Source organism: Pseudophryne corroboree, chromosome 7, assembly GCF_028390025.1.
Source record: "Pseudophryne corroboree isolate aPseCor3 chromosome 7, aPseCor3.hap2, whole genome shotgun sequence".
Classification (NCBI taxonomy): Eukaryota; Metazoa; Chordata; class Amphibia; order Anura; family Myobatrachidae; genus Pseudophryne; species Pseudophryne corroboree.
In genome coordinates this window covers 157,167,034-157,187,208 of record NC_086450.1, presented here as the reverse complement: position 1 = coordinate 157,187,208, position 20,175 = coordinate 157,167,034, and the positions used below count along the sequence as shown (strand labels likewise).

At 42.6% G+C, this 20,175-nt stretch overlaps 1 protein-coding gene across 6 annotated transcripts in view; it reads right to left on the bottom strand.

Annotated features, from left to right (window-relative positions):
- The window catches only part of KYNU (kynureninase), a 302,382-nt gene that overhangs the window by 235,199 nt on the left and 47,008 nt on the right, over positions 1-20,175 (bottom strand). For all 6 annotated transcript variants that reach the window (XM_063933729.1, XM_063933730.1, XM_063933728.1 and 3 more), the window contains exon 4: positions 285-367. In XM_063933729.1, coding sequence (XP_063789799.1) covers positions 285-367 — 83 coding nt within the window. The remainder of the gene's footprint in view (positions 1-284; positions 368-20,175) is intronic.

Sequence of the window (20,175 nt, the reverse complement as noted above, 5' to 3'; positions counted from 1 at the left end):
GCAGCGCAGTGTGAGGGCATGGCCAACTGGGGTGATGAGGAGTTGAGGGAGCTGCTGAGGATCAGGGGGGGGGAGAAGAAATTTGCAGCCAAAATCACAGGCATTGCTAAAGATGCCATAGCATATAAAAACATAAGCAAGCTGCTTAAATCCTCTGGCTTCCACAGGACACATCAGCAGGTCACCAATAAATTAAAAGCATTACATTTGCTATCTCGTAATAAAAACAAAAGAACAGTACAAAAATTAGAATATATGTGGTAATAATGTATTATGCCACGTACCAACAATTTTAGCCATAAGATCCACAATGCATTCATCAGCAAGTGCCCATGGGCGTTTTCCTATGAAATGGCCGTGGACCCCCCTAAAAATGAAAAGCAGAAATGAATTAAAATCCAAAGTAAACTTGTATAATTAGGATTCCATATTCCATACTGCCTTAGAAGCTTTTTTTACACCTTTGATATTATGTTTTTAAGCCCCCCCAGCAAACAATACATTTGTGCCCTCCCATATGTAATAAAGGAACAGTGCGGATTGTGGTCTCACAAGGATGGGGCATGGCCACACAACAGTACCCTCAATTCAAATTATGCCACACAGTAGCACATTCTTATTCATGTTACACTGCATGTAGTGCCCCAGATTCATATTGCACCACTAGGTTGTTACTCATGTTACATTATGTCACATAGCAGTGCCCCTTAGTCATATTACGCTACACAATAGTACCCATTATACACAATATGCTACACAGTAGTAGTACCCCTTATACACAATGCCCACAGAAGTGTCCCAAATACACATAATGTCCACAGTAGTATCGCCCCTTCCACATAATGCCCACAGTAGTAGGTCCTAGGTGCTTTTTCAGGAGCATGGCTTAATCACGGGCTACATGGCCACACACCCTTATACAAATGAATGTAAAAAAATATTTTGAGTGCAGATTTGGGGGGCGCTGTCATGCCCCTAGGCCAGGGTCAACCCAAAGGAGGAAGGGCATGATCAGTGTGATCATACACACCCTACCTACCCACACAGGCAGAAGAGACTGCTTCTGCTAAGTGGCAGCAGCCTCCCTGCCACCACCACAGCCCAGCCAGCACACAGCAGCATGTGCTGGCTGAAAAACTAAGCTGCTGCTTACAGGTAAAGAGAGATAGTGCAAACCAAGCCCCCCCCCCCCCCAGTCCTCCCCTCCAGGCACCTCCATCAAGCCTGGGCTCAGGTAATTAGTATCCACTCTCCCCTCCTAACATACAGCAGCAGGCTATAGAGCAGAGAAAGAGAGGGCGGGAAAGCTGGGGCAGATAGGGACTGGGGAGAAAGCGGTGGTGGGGCAGATAAGGACTGGGGGGAGAGAGAGGTAATGGGTAGACAGGGACTGGGGAGAGTGAGATGTAGATTTTTTCAATATAGTTACCTCTGTGGTGTCGCCGCCAGCCACTGGAGGGTGCCTGATGGAGCTTTCTTCGGGACTCGGACACACACCGCTATGTACACCGCGCCCCCATCATATACTGCCCCTATTTACACTGCACCCACTTCCTCTTCCATATTCTAGACCCCCCACCATATATTGCCTTTATATACACTGCACCCGCATACCCCTCCATATAGTGCCTCCTATATAGAGGGTACTCCCTCCAACATATACGGATCCTGCCATATATCGCATACTCTGCACCCACTCCTTTATATACTATGCTGCAACCCCAGGTTACTTGCCATCCCGGGACTCGGGAACAGGTAGCAGCATTAACCAGGAAACGGATGCAGAAACCACCAGACTGTCCAGCTGCACTCAGTGTGGAGGCACCAGGGACACATGTGGCCACTTACCGGCAGGGGGAGAAGGTGAATTAGTCCGGCAGGAAGGGGTGAGACCCTGTGTGGGGTGAGCAGTGCAGTTACCGAGAGGAGGAGGGGTCGGCGCTGCGGTTGCAGATGATGCATGGCCAGCCCCTCTGGACAGCTGCTGGTGGCTACTGGTGTCCTCTACTCCCAGATTGGCCCGGAACTGTGTGGGGACTGGTGAGTTTACATGTACCAGTACTGGTGTATATAGTGCAGCATCATTATACCCTGCACATTACAAGGTATCTATCTATCTATCTATCTATCTATCTCTGCTCCTCACACTCAGCATGACAGAGCCCGAGCTCCAAGTAGCAGGACTTCCAGAATCCCGGCAGCTCCTGTGTGAGTAATGACCGCCCCCCTATATTCTGAACCCTGGTGTCCGTCTTTTTGACGGGCTTTAAACTAGTATATATATAATTATTACCCACTCCCCTCCCCCTCTTGGCGGCAGTGGTATTGCCTCTTTCACATAACGCCCCACAGTAATTGTGCCCCTTACAAATAGCCCACAGTAGTAGTGCCACACATAATGCCGACAGTAGTAGTGCTCCCTACACATAGCGCACAAAGTATTAATGCCACACGTAATGCCCACAGTAGTAGTGCCACAAATAGGGTGGTATTCAAATGATATATCACGCCCAATCTCCTTTCTAAAGTGATCCCTGTTATTGTGCATATCGCGCCCATAGCAATCAGGTTTAGCTGTGTAAAGGGTTAGGGTACCTTGCTACCCGCGGGTATCGACCTGAATTGATGATACCACACCCATCAGCAGAAACATGACGGGTGTGGAATGGGGCAGAAAGAATTGAATACCGTGCATAATGCTCACCGTAGTAATGCCCCTCACATATAATGCCCACGGCATTAGTGTCACACATAACGCCCACAGTAGTAGTGCCCCTTATACATAACGCCGCAGTATTAATGCCACACATAATGCTCACAGTAGTAGTGCCCCTTACACATAGCCCACAGTAGTAGGGCCACAAATAATGCCCACAGTAGTAGTGCCACACATAACACCCACAGTAATAGTGCTCCTTTCATATAATACCACATAGTCACAGTACTGCACTTACCTACCGGAGGTCCCACTCCTGCTCCAACCCCCATCAGACAGCTCCATGCACTCAGCACCACACACAACAGCAGGAGCCCAGTACAGGAGCCTCTCTCTACACCCCCCCCCCTCCCCATCACGGTTGCAACTGACCCTCCCTGATCATAACTGCAGGTGTGTGTGTGTGTGTGTGTGTGTGTGTGTGTGTGTGTGTGTGTGTGTGTGTATATATATAATTGCTTTAAAATCAATTTTGTTTTCATTTTTATATTTACAGGATGAGTCTCCCATATCCAGAATGCTTGGGATCAGAATTATTTTGGACAATGGATTTTTCAAGTCTAAAAAAAGAATGCATTTATTCTTCATATACACCTTATACACATGGCATGAAGGTAATATTCAATATTTGTAATCATTATGTGCATTGAGCAAAGTTTGTGTACATCGAACCATCAGAAAACAAAGGTATCACTATTTCAGTCTCACTTACAAAATTCTGTATTTCAAAATATTCTTTATTCTGGAATTGTGGATATAGGAGAATTAGGGGTATATTTACTAAAGTGCAGATTTTTAGAAGTCGAGATGTTCATCTAGAACCTTCTAGAAGATAATAGCTAGAATCTGACTGGTTGCTATGAGCAGTATCTCAACTTCTAAAAACCTGCACTTTAGTAAATACAGTATACCCCTCAAACTGTACTTCAGTAATCTATTTTATGGTTGGTCCATTTCCATATTTGTCAAAAAACATCCAGATATATGGTATATTGGCAATCAGTGGAACATGTTAGTAATAGTTTTCTTATAGTAACTCTAATTTGCAGGTATAATTCCAGGTTTTTTAGATTTGTAACTGAAAGTCTCCCCTTCTCTGGTCTTATTTTTAACAAGAACCATCTGCTCAGTAACACCTGTTTGTGGCTTTGGTTTTGTTTTTGTTTTAATTCTCAGTGATTGTAAGCTTCCTGTCAGCTGATGTCAGCCTACATTTCTACACCAGATAAATAAAGGAATAAACATATCTACAATAAAGACACAGAGATAAATTGGAGAGGAAAAGGGTCAACTTTATTTCATCAGTTATTGATAGGGCGGAAGGTATAGTGGCAAAGAAAGAATGGCCCTACTCAGAGTATCATCATCCTGCCCAAATAATTCAATAAAAGGTGTAGATGTAAGCAAACTGCCAGCCCATCACCAGCAACTGAAGGCTTAGATGGAGTCCAACTGCTAGCCCATTACCCACAAATCAGGATCTAGTTGGGCACCATCTTCCAGCCCATCATTAACAACTAATGGGGGTATATTTACTAAAGATCAATTTTTAGAACATGTTTCAGGTTCTAAGTTGCACATTTACTAAAAGTCTATTTTAAAATGTATTTATTAACAGTTTCTTTTATAGTGCAGCATAATCCATTGCACATTACAAGTGGAAACAACAATGATAAAACGAAACTGGGTAATAACAAACAGTCATAGAGGTAGAAGGCCCTGCCCGCAAGCTTACAATCTATAGGGATATAGGCATTGATACACAAGGATAGGTGATATCTATTGCATAATTGTCCACCAGATTGCAAAGGTTCTCGATGGGCTTTATGATAAGGTCACACAGTGATGTTGGCATGGAGTCAGGAGTATGGTAAAGTGAAGGAAGAGAAAATATGTGAGGATATGTGTGGCCTTACAGATGGATGTAACTGGATAGGAAAGCTTATGAAGGTTGAGTGAGCAGTTCTGGAATGAGATAAGCTAGCCTTTTCAGGGAACACTTGAAAGTTTGGATACTAGGGGAGAGTCTTACTGTGCGTGGTAAGGCATTCTACAGAGTGGGTGCAGCCCAGAGAAAGCCCTGCAGTCATGAATTTGGAGCAAATAATGAATGTGGATAAGAGATGTAGTTCTTGTGAAGAGCGGAGATGTTGGGTAGAGAGATATTTTGAGATAAGCGAAGAGATGTACATTGGTGTAGGTTGGTTAATGACCTTGTGTGTGAGTAAAAGTATTCTATATTGAATAAAGTAAAATACATCACGGTCCGGGTTGCAGGGACTTACTGGTGTTTGGACTTACCGTTTCAAGAGCTCTGGCGGGGGTCATCTGGCGGTGGCATGGGGTACTGGAGATGGGCAGGAGTGGCTGTCAGGGCTTTCTGGACTCAGAAGATGGTCCATATGAAAACCGGATGTGCCACTGCCACCATCGTAGATTTGGGCTCAGATAGGGTCTGTTTGAAATCCGGAAGTGCCGCAGACGCCATTTTGGATTTTCCTCAGGTGACTTGTTCGCTCCAATCATCTGTTGACTGCTGCTGCTGCCACTGGCCAATCAGGAGGCATCAGGGGGTATTTTGCTGGTCTCTGCTCAAGCAGCAAGTGCTAGTGCATCGTCTTCCTTAAGGAATTGTGTCCTAGTCCCTTTTCAGTCATGTGCTTCAAAGGTATGGTCGTATTCTGAATATATTTTTTAGATGCATGTATCATGATTTTGAGACAGATTGAATGTGGGGAACAAAGGATAGTTCAGAGTCAAGGATGACACCTAGGCAGCGAGCTTGTGGGTTAGGATTAATCGACGAGTTGTCAACAGTGACAGAGATGTACACAAACCCCAAGTGTTTTGGAATCTGAATCTGGATTTTGTTTAAAATTGCTAAAATCATGCAATTTAGAACTGTTTTTGTTCTTACAGTATTATTAAAATCAATAACATTCATTTCCAATTATTTCCAGTATGAAATGGCACCTGCAGTCACAAGGGAGAAACTTAACTGCAATCCAAAATACGCAAGATTCAGTTTTTAGATCCTTGATCCAAACTTGGCAGTATGACCCGAGCCGAAACTTGGCTCCACTTGTAACCCCGAAGTTCGGGTGTCTTCAGTTTTCACCAAAACCAAACCACTAATCTCAAATAAAGGTTTAGCCAATCGAATGTGTTTTAGAAGTGAAGAACGCCTGTCTATTGTTTCATAAGTTTGTCGATTTTTGGTCGATTTTAAAACCACCCATTAGATTGTTTGTGTTTCCTAAGATAAAACATTGATATTTTTTCCTGGAATTCAATTTTGCCTGGAGGTTGATCTTTAATTGATGTTTGGGGGTCAATTTTGCCTTTAGTAAATCTCCCATTTCCAAAATCAACATAAAAGCAATAGAAAATCGCAAATCTACCAAAATCGATCTTTAGTAAACCCAGTATATTATAACCCATGGTATCCAAACTTCCCTGCCAATTGAACACAAAAAAGTCCACCTGGACTGGTGGTGCCACTGATGCCAGTAGGGTAGAATGAACCTAAATCCATACATTGGCGAGGGAAGCACCACAACACGTACAGCACTAGAGTCACTGTTACCATTCTTTCTCACCAAACAATAAAACCTACAATCACAATGACTGGTTGGGGGGTAGTGGGAAATTCCAAAGAGGCAATAACTTTCCCAACCAGGAAATCACTATTATTAACCCACAAATCAGCCAAAAAACTCCAGATTTAACTGAAATAAGACTACACATTTACGACCATAAAAGTGGATACCCCTTGAATTTATAACCCTTGCTCCTAAATGTATTCTGACACAGCCTAGTAGATTAAGTTTCACTAGGTACGGTATATAAAATTATTGCTCTCTCTCTTCTCAGACCTCTCAATAGTTGACATTCTCACTGGACAAGTTTTGGACCACAAATGGGAATGTTGGAAAGTGGGTATGGCTTTTCTGGGATGCGGGTGGAGCTGGATGGATCTGGGTGCTGTATGATAGATTAGATGCAACTGCATACATACTAAGGGAGGGACATAGAATTCACCTGATACATCCAGCCAAGCTCATAATGTAAAGAAAGCATGCCAGAAAATCAAATCTGTTGAAGTATTCGTTCATTTTACCTTTTCGGTGCTCTCTCACTAAGCCAATGGTTCTCAAACTTGGTCCTAAGAACCAGGCTGTATTTCCCACAAGGTAACCTAAGCGCCCACCTAGGGTCCCGTTGGTCACAAGGGGCCCTTGGACAGGTCCAACAAAGAAATCTGGCCTGTCCAAATCATTCCCAGAGTAGCACTGTACAACTACCGTGTGACGTCATGACATCACGCTACTCTCCCATACCCCCAGAGTCCCATTGTCTGCACTGTGCATGGTAATAACTTGTAATATACATGTAATATAGGGCAGTTCTGGCCACTTTCCACCTACCATAAAAAATAAATTCTATAATGTAATTTTTAAAAAAAGGTGTTGGTGGTTGTGGTGGTGGAAGAGTGGGGATGGGGGATGTCTGCATGTATGCTTATACATCTATCAATTGCAGGGTTGTTGGGTAGTCAGTGTGAAGCTTGTGAAATAGTTTATTTCATTATAATAGGCAGGCACCCAGTGCTTGCAGTGAGAAACTGCATATGAAGGCCTTGTGTCAGGCAGCCGGGGAGAGATAAGCCCACCATAGTCTGTGGTAATGATTCATCACCACCGTTACATATCATAGGCACTAAGCAGGGCACACATTACTGTGTCTGTACCCTAACCCACCACACCACCAGCTCTTTGTGTCCATACCAAAGCCCCAACAGCAGATTCCACCTAACAGCAATCTTCTAATACTTAGCATTCTTTAAGATAAAGCTTGTGAGTTGTATGTAAGATGTAATGGGTAGAGGGCCATCCACCTTTATAGTACACTAAGTGGGAAAAACTTAGGTTTAGGGTATTAGGGTTAGTTTATGGGTTAGGGTATTAGGGTTGCGTAGGGTATAGCAAATTGAGTTTGGGGTAATGGTATTGGGGTTATGGTTAGGGTGAGGTTTGGGGTTAGGGATGAGTTAGGGTCAAGATTAGGGTAGGGATGCTATGTGTCCTGGATTTACTGATCTAAATGTCTTTGTGTAGATTCAGGCCCAGGCCCAGAGTATATAGTTTTCAACTGCTGTGTAAGGTGGGATTGCAGCCTCCTTTATACACTTCTCTATATACCTTGATCCTGTCCAGTCCAACATATGCTAGGTCCTGAACCAATAAGCATGAGAATGCAGCCTATTGACTTATAACGACTAGTGATAATTTTGCTAAGCGATGTTCTTTGATATCATGAGAAATGTTTCACAAAATCCACTGTATGTGGGTGGTTGGTTTACTGTAAATGTGACACAGGTTTCAAATCTACTTCCAAAAGACCTAGGGCCCGATTCAGATTTTTACACAATGCCAATGTTCATGCAACTGAGCGATTATTGGTAGTCTGTGCAGGTGCCGCGATCTCACTACACATGCCCCAAGGTACTTTTGTGCTGCTGCTCGAAATCAGGAATGAAAATATAGTGCTATGGATTGTTGAAGGAGACAGGACAAATCGGTATCTTGCCTATGGCCACATGAGGTCTAAATCCAACTCTGCTAAGGACTCTACACGGTACATGTTTTCCAGGTCTCACAGAATCGCTAGTGAAATAATTAGCTTTACCTGTGGCTCTTTTAAAATGGGTCAATGACAGTAGCGGATCTTGCCACGGGCAAGCAGGACTTTTGCCCGGGGCGCCGCCTTCCGGAGGGCGCTGGCGCCCTCCGGAGGGCGCCGCACCGTGGCAAGATCCGCCACTGCTGCCCGCTGTGTCCCCCGTCCGCTGCCTGCTGCCGTCCCCGTCCGCCTCCTGTGAAGGGAACTAGACGCTATGCGTCTAGTTTCCCTTCGTGGAGAGTAACTTTGCTGAGCGGTGCGCGATGACGTCATCGCGCACAGCAAAGGTCCTCTCCACGAAGGGAACTAGACGCATAGCGTCTAGTTTCCCTTCATGGAGAGGACCTTTTGCTGTGCGGTACGCGATGACGTCATCGCGCACCGCTCAGCATTCAAGCGGCGCTAGCAATGTACAGGGGGCGTAACTGACCACACCCCCTGTATTAGGCTACACCCCTTTTCCTGCCCGGGGCGCAGAGCGCCCTTGAACCAGCCCTGGTCAATGAGTAATGAATACACCTGAGTACCCGCTAGGTGACCTGTAAAACGTGAACTATTTGGGGTCCTGATGACCGAGTTCGAGAACCACTGCACTAAGCAAAATGTTGGAGGGATCAAATAACACGTGAGGCTTGACTGAATAAAACCTCTAACAAGATGACCAGTGGATATTATTACAGTGCAACTCCCATGCAATAAAAAAAATTATATAGCATGCAATGTATAATCTGTAAATGGTTGTTTTGTATAAAAAAAAAAAAGTTGTACAAATCACTATTAGTAATTTACAGGTTAATTTCCTATTCACTGAATCTTTTAAAAACAAATCAATCAAAATCACCTGTTTTCTAAACCTCTGAAAAGAAAAATAATTGTCACACATTGAACAATTATTTCAACAATGAATTCTCAGAGAGACTCTATGATAGATGATTTGATAAAGGAGGCTCTATGATAGATGATTTAGTTGTAGTAATAAAATAAAAGTGAGCATAATCAAAGTATCAAAAATATTATGAAATACCCAATTAAAAACTTCCAGTTGTCACCAAAAAAAACCCACAAAAAAACCCCAAAACAATTACACTGCTCTGGCATTGTAGCCATGTGGGAAAAAAAGAAGGATTATTTGAAAATCACCTGACAACTTCAGATGGGTTTTCAATCTTTTACCAGTCTTCAATGAGAGTGGGAAACCAATAAAATTAATGGGCACCTTGATTTGTATAGGAAAAAGCTGAGCATTTTAAAAACTGCTTATGAATTTATCTTATTTATTGATGGTAATCTCTGCTTCACAGATTGTGGAGTGAGGACAAAAAATTCCAGATTTTTCCTGCAGATTTATAGTGATTTATTAAATAAAAATAAAATAAAATAAAATAAATAAATAAAGATAGATAGATAGATGGATAGATGGATAGATGGATAGATAGATAGATAGATAGATAGATAGATAGATAGATAGATAGATAGATAGATAGATAAATAGCAAAATCAATTTGGTAGCCATGCATTCTCATATGTTTAACCATAGTTTATAACGAGTTTAAATTATATACTGTAGACTAAATTTAGTTGACAACACCTGTAGCACAATCTTTCTAAGTATGTTTTATGCTCATTACAAATGTATTATCCCTTGTGTATGAGACATTCTGTTTTTCCAATTTCAATGTTTAGAAATGTGTAAGTTTTTATGCAAACAAGAATTGGTTTCAATAATGTATTTTAGAGGATCAACATAAAAGCAATAGGGATTTGCATATTAAGATTAAGATATATGATATAGCTAATACAGTGAAACTAGAAATTTTTCTCCACCAAGCCAAAACATTCTCTAGCGCCCCCCACCAATATTTGCCACTAGCAAAGTAACGAATCTGCGCGCGCCTCAGGCACACGCCACAAGAGAGGGGGCGTGACCTTGCTGAAATGGGTGTGGCTTTGCATAAAGGGGCGTGGCATTGCAGGAAAAGACTACCTTATACATCAGGTTTGCAACCTGCACGCCCAGACGTCGGCCACTACAGTTAAATAAATAATCCTGATTCATGCCCCTTACATTATTTGTCATTTTTCCTCCTTATAGTAATGCCCAGTATACATTATGCCACATACTGTAATGGCCCTTAGACATTATGCCACACACAATAATGCCCTTTACACAATATGCCACACACCGTAATGCTCCTGACACATTATTCCACACACTGTAATGCCTGTGACACATTATGCCACGCATCGCAATGCCCGTTATACATTATGCTACCCACTGCAATGCCCCTGAGACATTATAGCACATACAGTGCCTGTGATACAGTACATCACACACCACCATGCCTGTGACACATTATGCCACACACCGCAATGCCGTTATACATTATGCCACACACTGCAATACCCCTGAGATGTTATACCACATACCACAATGCCTGTGATATAGTATACCACACACCGTAATGCTTGTGACACATACTGCAATGCCCGTTATACGTTATGCCACACACCGCGATGCCCATTATACATTATGCCACACACTACAATGCCCCTGAGACATTATATCACATACCACAAGCCCATGATATAGTATACCACACATGGTATTGCCTGTGACACATTATGACACACACTGCAATGTTCGTGACACATTGTGACACACACCGCAATGTCCGTGACACATTATGACACACACCGCAATGTCCGTTATACATTATGCCACACACCGCAATGCCCATTACACATTGAGCCCTACAGTAAGGCTTCCAATTACTTTTAAATTACCTGCTTATTGCCAGGGTTTTTTTATGTTCTTGGTTCCATGCACGGTGCCAGGGGTTTTAATGCTCAGGGTGTCATGCTCATTGCCAGGGGTTTCATGTGCTAGGTGTTATGCTTGTTGTCAGGTGTATCATGTGCTGGGTGTCAAGCTCGTTGGCAGGGAGTAATATTTGTTGCCAGGGGGTTTCATGCACTGGGTGTCATGCTCGTTGCTGGGGGGTAATGTGCTTGTTACCTGTGGTTGTTGCTAGGGCTTTGCTCCCAGTGCCACATATGCCCCCAGTGCCAGATATTCCCCCACAGTGCCAGATAAAAATATGCCCCCACAGTGCCAGAAACACATATGCCCCCAGTGACATATATGCCCCCACAGTACTAGAAACACATATACGCCCCCAGTGCCAAATATGCCACCCCAGTGCCAGATACACATATGCCCCCCCAGTTCCAGCTACACATATGCCCCCAGTGCCAAATATGCCCCCCCCCCAGTGCCAGCTACACACCCACCCACTGCTGTTGTACTGTATGAGAAGGAGGGTACAGTTTGTGAGTCTGGGAAGGAACCAGAGGGCACAGCGCGCGCCTCTCCTGTGTCCATCCTGTGTCTCCGACGGCGTGTCTGTTAAATGAAGTGCCGGTTCGTGAGCCAATCAGAGCTCATGGACTGGCAGCTGCAGCTCCTGATTGGCTACCGGTCCGCGAACCTGGGAATGGCTTATGAACCGGCACTTCATTTGACAGACACGCCGACGCCAATGGAAACCCAGGAGGGACACAGGGGAGGCGCGCACTGTGCCCTTCCCGAACTCACAGCAGCAATCAGTGGCAGTGCCCCTGCAGCCCTGCGTCTCCATGCCTCCGCAGTGGCTGCGGGGGTGGTAGTTATGCCACTGAGCTAATACCACTGATTTGCAGAAACCACTGACCACATGGGAACAAGTGCATGGTAGACGGTCAACTTTGGCCTGGTAGTAAACACAAATATAGTAAGTGGCTCACATATTAATAATGAGACATAAATGGGCTCACTTTCAGTTTAATGAAAATTGCGTCAAACTCGCAAATGCTATTTTTTTTTTTTTTTTTAAAGGAATGTTGCTATATCTACTGGGCTGCTCATAAACATGAGATTTGGGTAACTCAGCAAGCCTACCTGCTCACCACAGTGAGTGGGACATACAATAGGCCTGATTTGGATTTATACACAAACCCAATGTACGTACAAATCTGATTGTTGGGTGTCTGCGCATACAAACTATATGACATGGGTCCGCGGGCCCCTTCACTCTCTGGGTTCCATTGTAATGGCACCCCCTGCGCCCACTATAGCTACGCTCATGGTCATTGACTAAACCTCCATATTAATAACATCCCAACCTGTTGTTTTACAAATGCAGTATTTCTATGATGCCGTTGCCTGAGCAGGGAAAATCATATCCCAAATTAAGGCCCAAATGTATTAAGTGTTAAAAAGTGATAAAGTGGAGATAGGTAAAGAGTGATAAAGCACCAACCAACCAGCTCCTGTTATTTTTCATATGCATCCTGTAACATGGCAGTTAGGAAGCTGATTGGCTGGTACTCTTTATCAGTCTCCACTTTATAATTTTTTTTAAGGCATTTGGGCCCTAAACTCTTGGTCCGTAGATGTGTATAATTATATTGGCGTTGTAATCAGTTGCTTTGTTTGAGTTATGTAGCAAAACATCTGCCAGCCAATCACAATGCATCACCATTGAGCACTTTACAAATGTGAAAGTTGGTGAACTCTGCCTGTGTACCTGCCAGGTGACCTGGACCATGTGACCTGCAGGGTGGTCTGGAAACTGTCACAGTTATGTGCAGCCACCCACTAAGCAGGGATACAGAGACATGGTGGGACGATTTTACAGAGACATGGTGGGACGATTCTCACAACTGGGCAGCAAACTTGGAGGGGTACACTCTCTTCAGGAGAGATGGGACTAATAAAAAGGGAGGGGGTGTTTGTCTTTATGTTAAGCCATTCTTGAAACCGTATTTAAAGGAGGTTATTTATGAGGGGACTGGAGACAACGTGGATTCATTATGGGTTGAGATTTCAAGGGGGGTAAAGATACAAAAAAAGCTTTTAATAGGGACAAGCTACAAAACGCCAGATATTAGTGTGACTGACGAATTACAACTCCTGCAGCAAACCGAAAAAGCTGCAGGACTATGAGAGGTCATAATCATTGGGGACTTTAATTACCCGGACATGAATTGGAACACCGAAACAGTAAATACAGCTAAGGGTAACAGGTTCTTAAACATGCTAAAAGATCATTACTTGTTCCAGGTAATCGAGGAACCAACTAGACTTAGGACTATTCTGGACCTAGTACTAACTAATAATGTGGAGATTATATCAAACACTAAAGTAGAGGAGACCTTGAGAAACAGCGATCACAATATGGTCACATTCGATATCAGTTTTCAAAAACACTAGTTGGACACTATAAGTGTCCATCTAAGACTTTTAACTTTAGAAAAGCTAATTTCAACATGCTGAAACAAGCAATAAAGGACATCAATTGGGAAATTTTGTTTCATGGTAAGAATACGGCTGAAATGTAGGATGTTTTTAAAGTTTGCTCAATACGTACGCTCATTTGTTTATTCCCAAAGAGCAACAAAAGCAGGAGTAGCAAATTCAAACATTGTGGCTTAATAAGAAGTTAAGGAACAAATGGATAAAAAGAGTCATGCTTTCAAAGCATTTAAGTCTGACGGGAAGGCGGAATCATTCCACTACTAAAAGGAATGTAATTAAAAATTGAAAAAAGAAATCAGAGCAGCTTAAATAGAAAACGAATCACCAATGAAAGTAAAACAAACCCCAAAAAGTTTTCTAAATATATAAACAGTAAAAAAAGGAAAATATAGGACCATTAAAGGGCGAGTTGGAAAAAGAAAATGTATTGAATACATTCTTTTCATCAGTATTTACTAGAGAGGACCGGTTGGCGGGAGTATTGCACAACATAAGCTATGATACCGACCCGTTATTAAGTACTTGGTTAAACGAGGAAGTAGTCTGGGAGAGACTAAGTAAACTTAAGATAAATCTGCTGGGCCGGATGGACTTGACCCTAGTGTTCTTATAGAACTTAACTCAGAGCTATCAAGGCCCCTATATTTGATTTTCTCTGAGTCAATTACATCACGAATTATACCGAAGGACAGGTGTATAGCAGAGGTAGTCCCAATATTTAGAGAGGGAATTAAAACTCATCCCGGTACCTACAGACCGGTAAGTTTGACATCTATAGTGGGGAAAATTCTGGAAGGTATAATATTGGATAGCATACTAGAGTACTTGGATAACTACAAGGTTATTAATAGGAATCAGCATGGTTTTGTGAGGGACAGGTCATGTCAAACTAACTTAATTAGCTCTATGAGAAAGTGAGCGATAATATTGATCAGGGTAAAGCAATGGATGTTGTCTTTTTGGACTTTGCTAAGGCCTTTGACACAGTCCCACATAAGAGACTAATTTTCAAGTTAAGAGAGCTTGGTGTAGGAAACACTATTTGTACTTGGGTGAGTAATTGGCTGTATAACAGGGAACAGCTAGTGGTGGTTAATGGGATGTTCTCTGAATGGGCCTCAGTGCTTAGTGGAATACCTTGTAGTAATGTGATGTACCCTGCACTGAAACCAAACAATTTATTTAAGTATTATGAAACCAGCTATCCAATAATTTTCCCTTTGATAATTTGGGATTATTCGGCTGGAGGTGCTCCAACAATCATGTTTAAACCTAATAAACAAACAAAGACCGGCAGTGGCCGGAGAAAGACAGGGATTGCCTTTTTTGGAGCACTCTTTTAAATAATTTAAATTCAAATTGATATGATTAGTATTTTAAAACGTAACCTTTAATATTATTCTTTAGAATAAATGGGGTAGAAATTAATTCATAACCATCATAAATATTGTCAAATATCCCCCTAAAAAATTTAATAAATCCATATGTGACTGTCTTAACAATTCATATCCATATGTGACTCAGGGCCGTAACTACGTGTGTGCCAAGGGGGCTTGGCACACAGCGCAGTTGCCCTGAGGGCGCAACGGCCAGCGGCCAGCGGCATGTAATGAGTCAAATTGACTCATTACATGCCGCCGAAGTCTGCGCCGTGCGCCCCGCTGTGTAGGGAGAAGAGGACCAGCGCCGGGGAGCGGAGAGAAGGAGGAGGAGGGAGGGGGATCAGGGAGCCGCAGCAGCGCTATTTGATTGGTAGTAAGCGCCGCTGCAGCATCCCCCTCTCCTCCTGTATTGGCTGCCCGGCGCTGCTAAGGATGCTGGGATGCGGTTCCCCAGCATCCACAGCAGCGCCAGGCAACCAATACAGGAGGAGAGGGGGATGCTGCAGCGGCGCTTACTACCAATCAAATAGCGCTGCTGCGGCTCGCTGCTCCCCCTCCCTCCTCCTCCTTCTCACCTCACACAGCCTGCACCGAGAGGAAGCTGCACGAGGAGCCTGTCAGCGGGGAGAAGGTAAGTATATCCTCCCCCTCTCTCTCTCTCTCTCTCTCTCTCTCACCGTCTGCCGCAATGTGTAAAATGGGGTCTCGTCTGCCGCAATGTGTAAAATGGGGTCTCGTCTGCCGCAATGTGTAAAATGGGGTCCCGGCTGCCGCAATGTGTAAAAAGGGGTCCTGGATGCCGCAATGTGTAAAAATGGGAACTGGCTGCCGCAATGTGTAAAAAGGGGGACTGGATGCCGCAATGTGTAAAAAGGGGGCCTGGCTGTCGCAATGTGTAAAAATGGGGACTGGCTGCCGCAATGTGTAAAAAGGGGGACTGGATGCCGCAATGTGTAAAGAGGGGGACTGGCTGCCGCAATGTGTAAAAATGGGGACTGGCTGCCGCAATGTGTAAAAATGGGGACTGGCTGCCGCAATGTGTAAAAAGGGGGACTGGATGCCGCAATGTGTAAAGAGGGGGACTGGCTGCTGTAATGTGTAAAAAGGGGGACGCTGTCTATTGTAATGTATAAAAGGGGCTCTACCTGGTGTAGTGGCGCTACTGTGCAGCGTAATTTGAATAATGTAGACTACTGTGCACCGTAGTATGAATTGCTATTATTTTGTGGCCATGCCCCTTCCCCATTAAGCCACGCCCCTATAAAATTTTTGCGCGCCTACGGCGCGCACTGCCCCTATCTTACATTGGGGGGGGCGCCACTATCGTTTCTTGCACACAGCGCTAAAATGCCTAGTTACGGCACTGATGTGACTGTCTTAACAATTCATATGATTAACGTTATGGTGAAAAAAGTTGTTTTATTTAAGTGTGAAAAGAAATATTAACTTTACAATTTAATAAAGTACATATGTTGAATAATTCCCTTATCTTGATTGTCTCAGTCAACAGCCTATCATGACATAATCAAATTGTGCAAAGCTCATTAATACCACTATTGTTTTATATAAATCACACTGCTTCCTTCCATAGGACTCAATGTATACAATTCATTACTGAGTCCAACACTTCATATACAAGTGCTGCATAAAGTACTAATCCATTAAACTTGTCTGTATAAAAGACCACAATATCATTAGCCACAATTCATTACACAAACATATCAGTTGATACCACACAATAAAACAGTAAATGTATTAGAATTTTCCAGGCGTTCAGATGGTCAATACAACATCAGACATTTTAACTTATGTCTATGAATTCGTATCAGTGAACAGCAAAGTTGTTACCAGTTATTTGATACTCTTTTTATGGTTAGAAATAAAGCAACTGTTATCACTCCTCACTGTCTGTGAGTGTAACAACTTTTACATCTGATACAAAAGTTGCCAATCATGTAGCGTTTATGATAGATAACAAATGCAGTCAGTTCTTGCTGATTATAAACACAACACTGTGTACAGTTGTCAATCCTCGTCGTGTTAAGCCAGTGGGTGCACTAGAATTTCACATACACCCAGATGACCAACACTGAATGTTACCAATCTTATAGCACAGAAAGCAGTCCATTTATACTGAATATAAACGCGGCACTGTGCATAATTGACAATCCTATTGTGCTGAGCTTGTGAGTATATTAGAGTTTCACAAATACCCTGATGATCAGCACGGCGCCAGACAGATCAGTGAACAGAAAAGTATATTAAAGTATCACAGGCGCGTAGACAATCAGCACAGCGCTGTATAATTAAGACCTTCGTTTTCTGAATTTAGATCAGCAGGAAAAAAGGGGGTGTATTATCTATTAACCGCTACTATTAGCTTCATCCAAATTTAGTTCCGTAAGTAGCAAGATGTATTAGAGTATCACTGGCGCTTAAATAATTGACGCAGCGCCGTATAATCTAAACCTTCATTTCTGAGTTCAAGTAAGCAGAAAATCCGCTGTAATTAGCATAATCTAAATTTAATTCACCACTTTTACCTGCTACTACAACTTGACCAAAAATCCTCAGAAAGTCAATACCGTAGCCAGTAACAAACCTTTAACCATTCCTGCTGATTGTAAATGTAATACCAAAATGTATTAATTTATGATAAGTTTAAACAATTTGGACTAATAGCAAAACACAAACACATTAATTACCATCTTTGATTACAGGCATATTAGTTAACTTCTGATTCTAAGATAGTAAGAAAACAGGCATTTGTCCGCTGCTTTATAATATTAAATCCACTATTAATTGTACCGTGCATATATTGGCAGCAGTATTTTTATGAACTTTTGAATCCAAAAAACTTGGATCTTTACACAGAAAAAAAGCATATATATATTTGTTTTAGATTCCAAAATTTGATTATATCATGTATATATAAACAGCATTGCTTCAATGGACTGGAATATATAAAAACAATATTATATCATTCAAAATTCAAACCATATATCAGGCTAAACAAATAATAACAACATCAATATTCAGTTACTCTGTAACTGTATCAGACCTGTGATGTATACTTATCACACAGCATATATCCTCAACGTTATCTCTGTGCATCGAAGTTACTCAGGGCAAATAAATACCTTAAGGATACTATTCCCACATAGATGTACAGGTGCCTGTGAAATTATAATTCAGCAGTATCTCTTTCCTAATTCACAGTGTCCTGTATACCCTGTATATCAGCAGTATCTGCAATCTTCACAGGATCATATTTGATGTTCCTACCCGCTGAACAGTATCGATATTAAAGCACAGAGCAATCTTTCAAAATGTGTTTACAGACATGCCCCATATCATAAACGATAACAGATAAATAATAAACAATAAACATTCTAATTAAAGATAATCATAATCTGTATAGAGGATAGAAAGCTAGCCTGTTACGCACATGTCCCCATCTGCTTCCCAACATCTTCAGAGAGCGGATGGAGGGTGAGAGTAGGGACAAGTACCAAGCCATGTGAAATATAGCACCAGTGTCACTCCATGGCCCTGTGTCAGGTGTTAGGTAAACTCTGATACCTTATGCATTGCAGGGGTTAAATGCGCCTGCAGGGAGGTGTGAACACCTGAGAAGAAGATGAGAGACAAAACTGTTGGATCACAGTGCTTAATGCTGTTATACGGCTATTGACTACCGTTTGAACGCGGCTTCCTCCTGCAGTGAGGAGCCGTTACCTGTAGTTGTAAGATCAATCTTGCTGTAGTCTCACTGACTGGACGTACGTTTCACCACACTCAGGCTTGCTCACCAGTACACTTAGTGGAATACCGCAGGGTTCAGTACTCGGGCCACTTCTGTTTAACATATTTATTAATGATATAGGAGTAGGCCTGGAAAGCACAGTGTCAATTTTCGCAGACGATACTAAGCTGTGTAGAGTAATTAATTCAGACAAGGATGTTGAGTCTCTATGGAATGACTTATCTAAACTGGAGGTTTAGGTAGGGTTCTTCTATAATAGACTTAGTAGCAGTACACAATGTCAAAATGCAGCAACATAAGCAAATAAGGTGTTAGTATGAATAAAACGGGGAATGGAGACAAGGTATGAGAGTGTAATCCTGCCACTGTATAAATCATCGGTACGGCCACAATCTGGAATATGTGAAGGCCACTGCCTTGCTCATATATTCACCAGGCTCTGCTCAGTCTCTGAATTCATTAACCCTCCTTTCCCTCTCTCTGGTCACAACCTGATCACCTTCTCAATCTCTTCTATTACTCTAAACTCTATGCCACTAAAACCAAGCAAGCCTCCTCTAACCCGCAGAAATACTAGCAATATACATTTTTTAACAACTTTCCACCTCTCTGCAACAACTGCTCTCACCAATTTCTACATTTACCTCACCTGACACTGCTGTATACCACCTGCACCAGACCTAGAGAGTGCCCTTGATGAAGTGGCTCCGACTACCCATCACACTCCACGTAGACATATATGCCAGCCGTGGCACTCTAAATCAACAAGAAACCTACAAAAACTGTTACGTAAAGTAGAACATCAGTGGCATAAATCTCAGAATCTTAGTGACTTTCTCACATATAAAACCACCTACCACTCCTATAGTCAGGCCCTGGACACTGCCAAACAAATATATTTCCAATCTCTCATTTTTTCTCATGCCACCAACCCCAAACGACTTTTTAATACATTTAAATCACTTCTTTACCCTCCCTCACCTCCTCCACTAGCTACTATCCATGTGCACAAGAACTTGCTTCCTACTTCAAGGATAAGATTGATAAAATCAGAGATGAAATGGTATGCTCTAACTCGGCCAGTGACCTGCTCAAATCCCTACCTGAACCCTCTGGCACTTTCTCTTCATTTGATCCAACAAGTGAAGATGAAGTATCAACACTGTTTTCATCCTCCTACTGCACTACCTCTCCTTTTGATCCTATACCTTCACAAGTCAGTAAAACTTTGGCTTCTGTGCTTATCCCAACCTTAACTAAAATCTGTAATCTCTCACTCTCTACTGGTATCTTTCCTTCTCTGTTTAAGCATGCACTGATTACTCCCATTCTG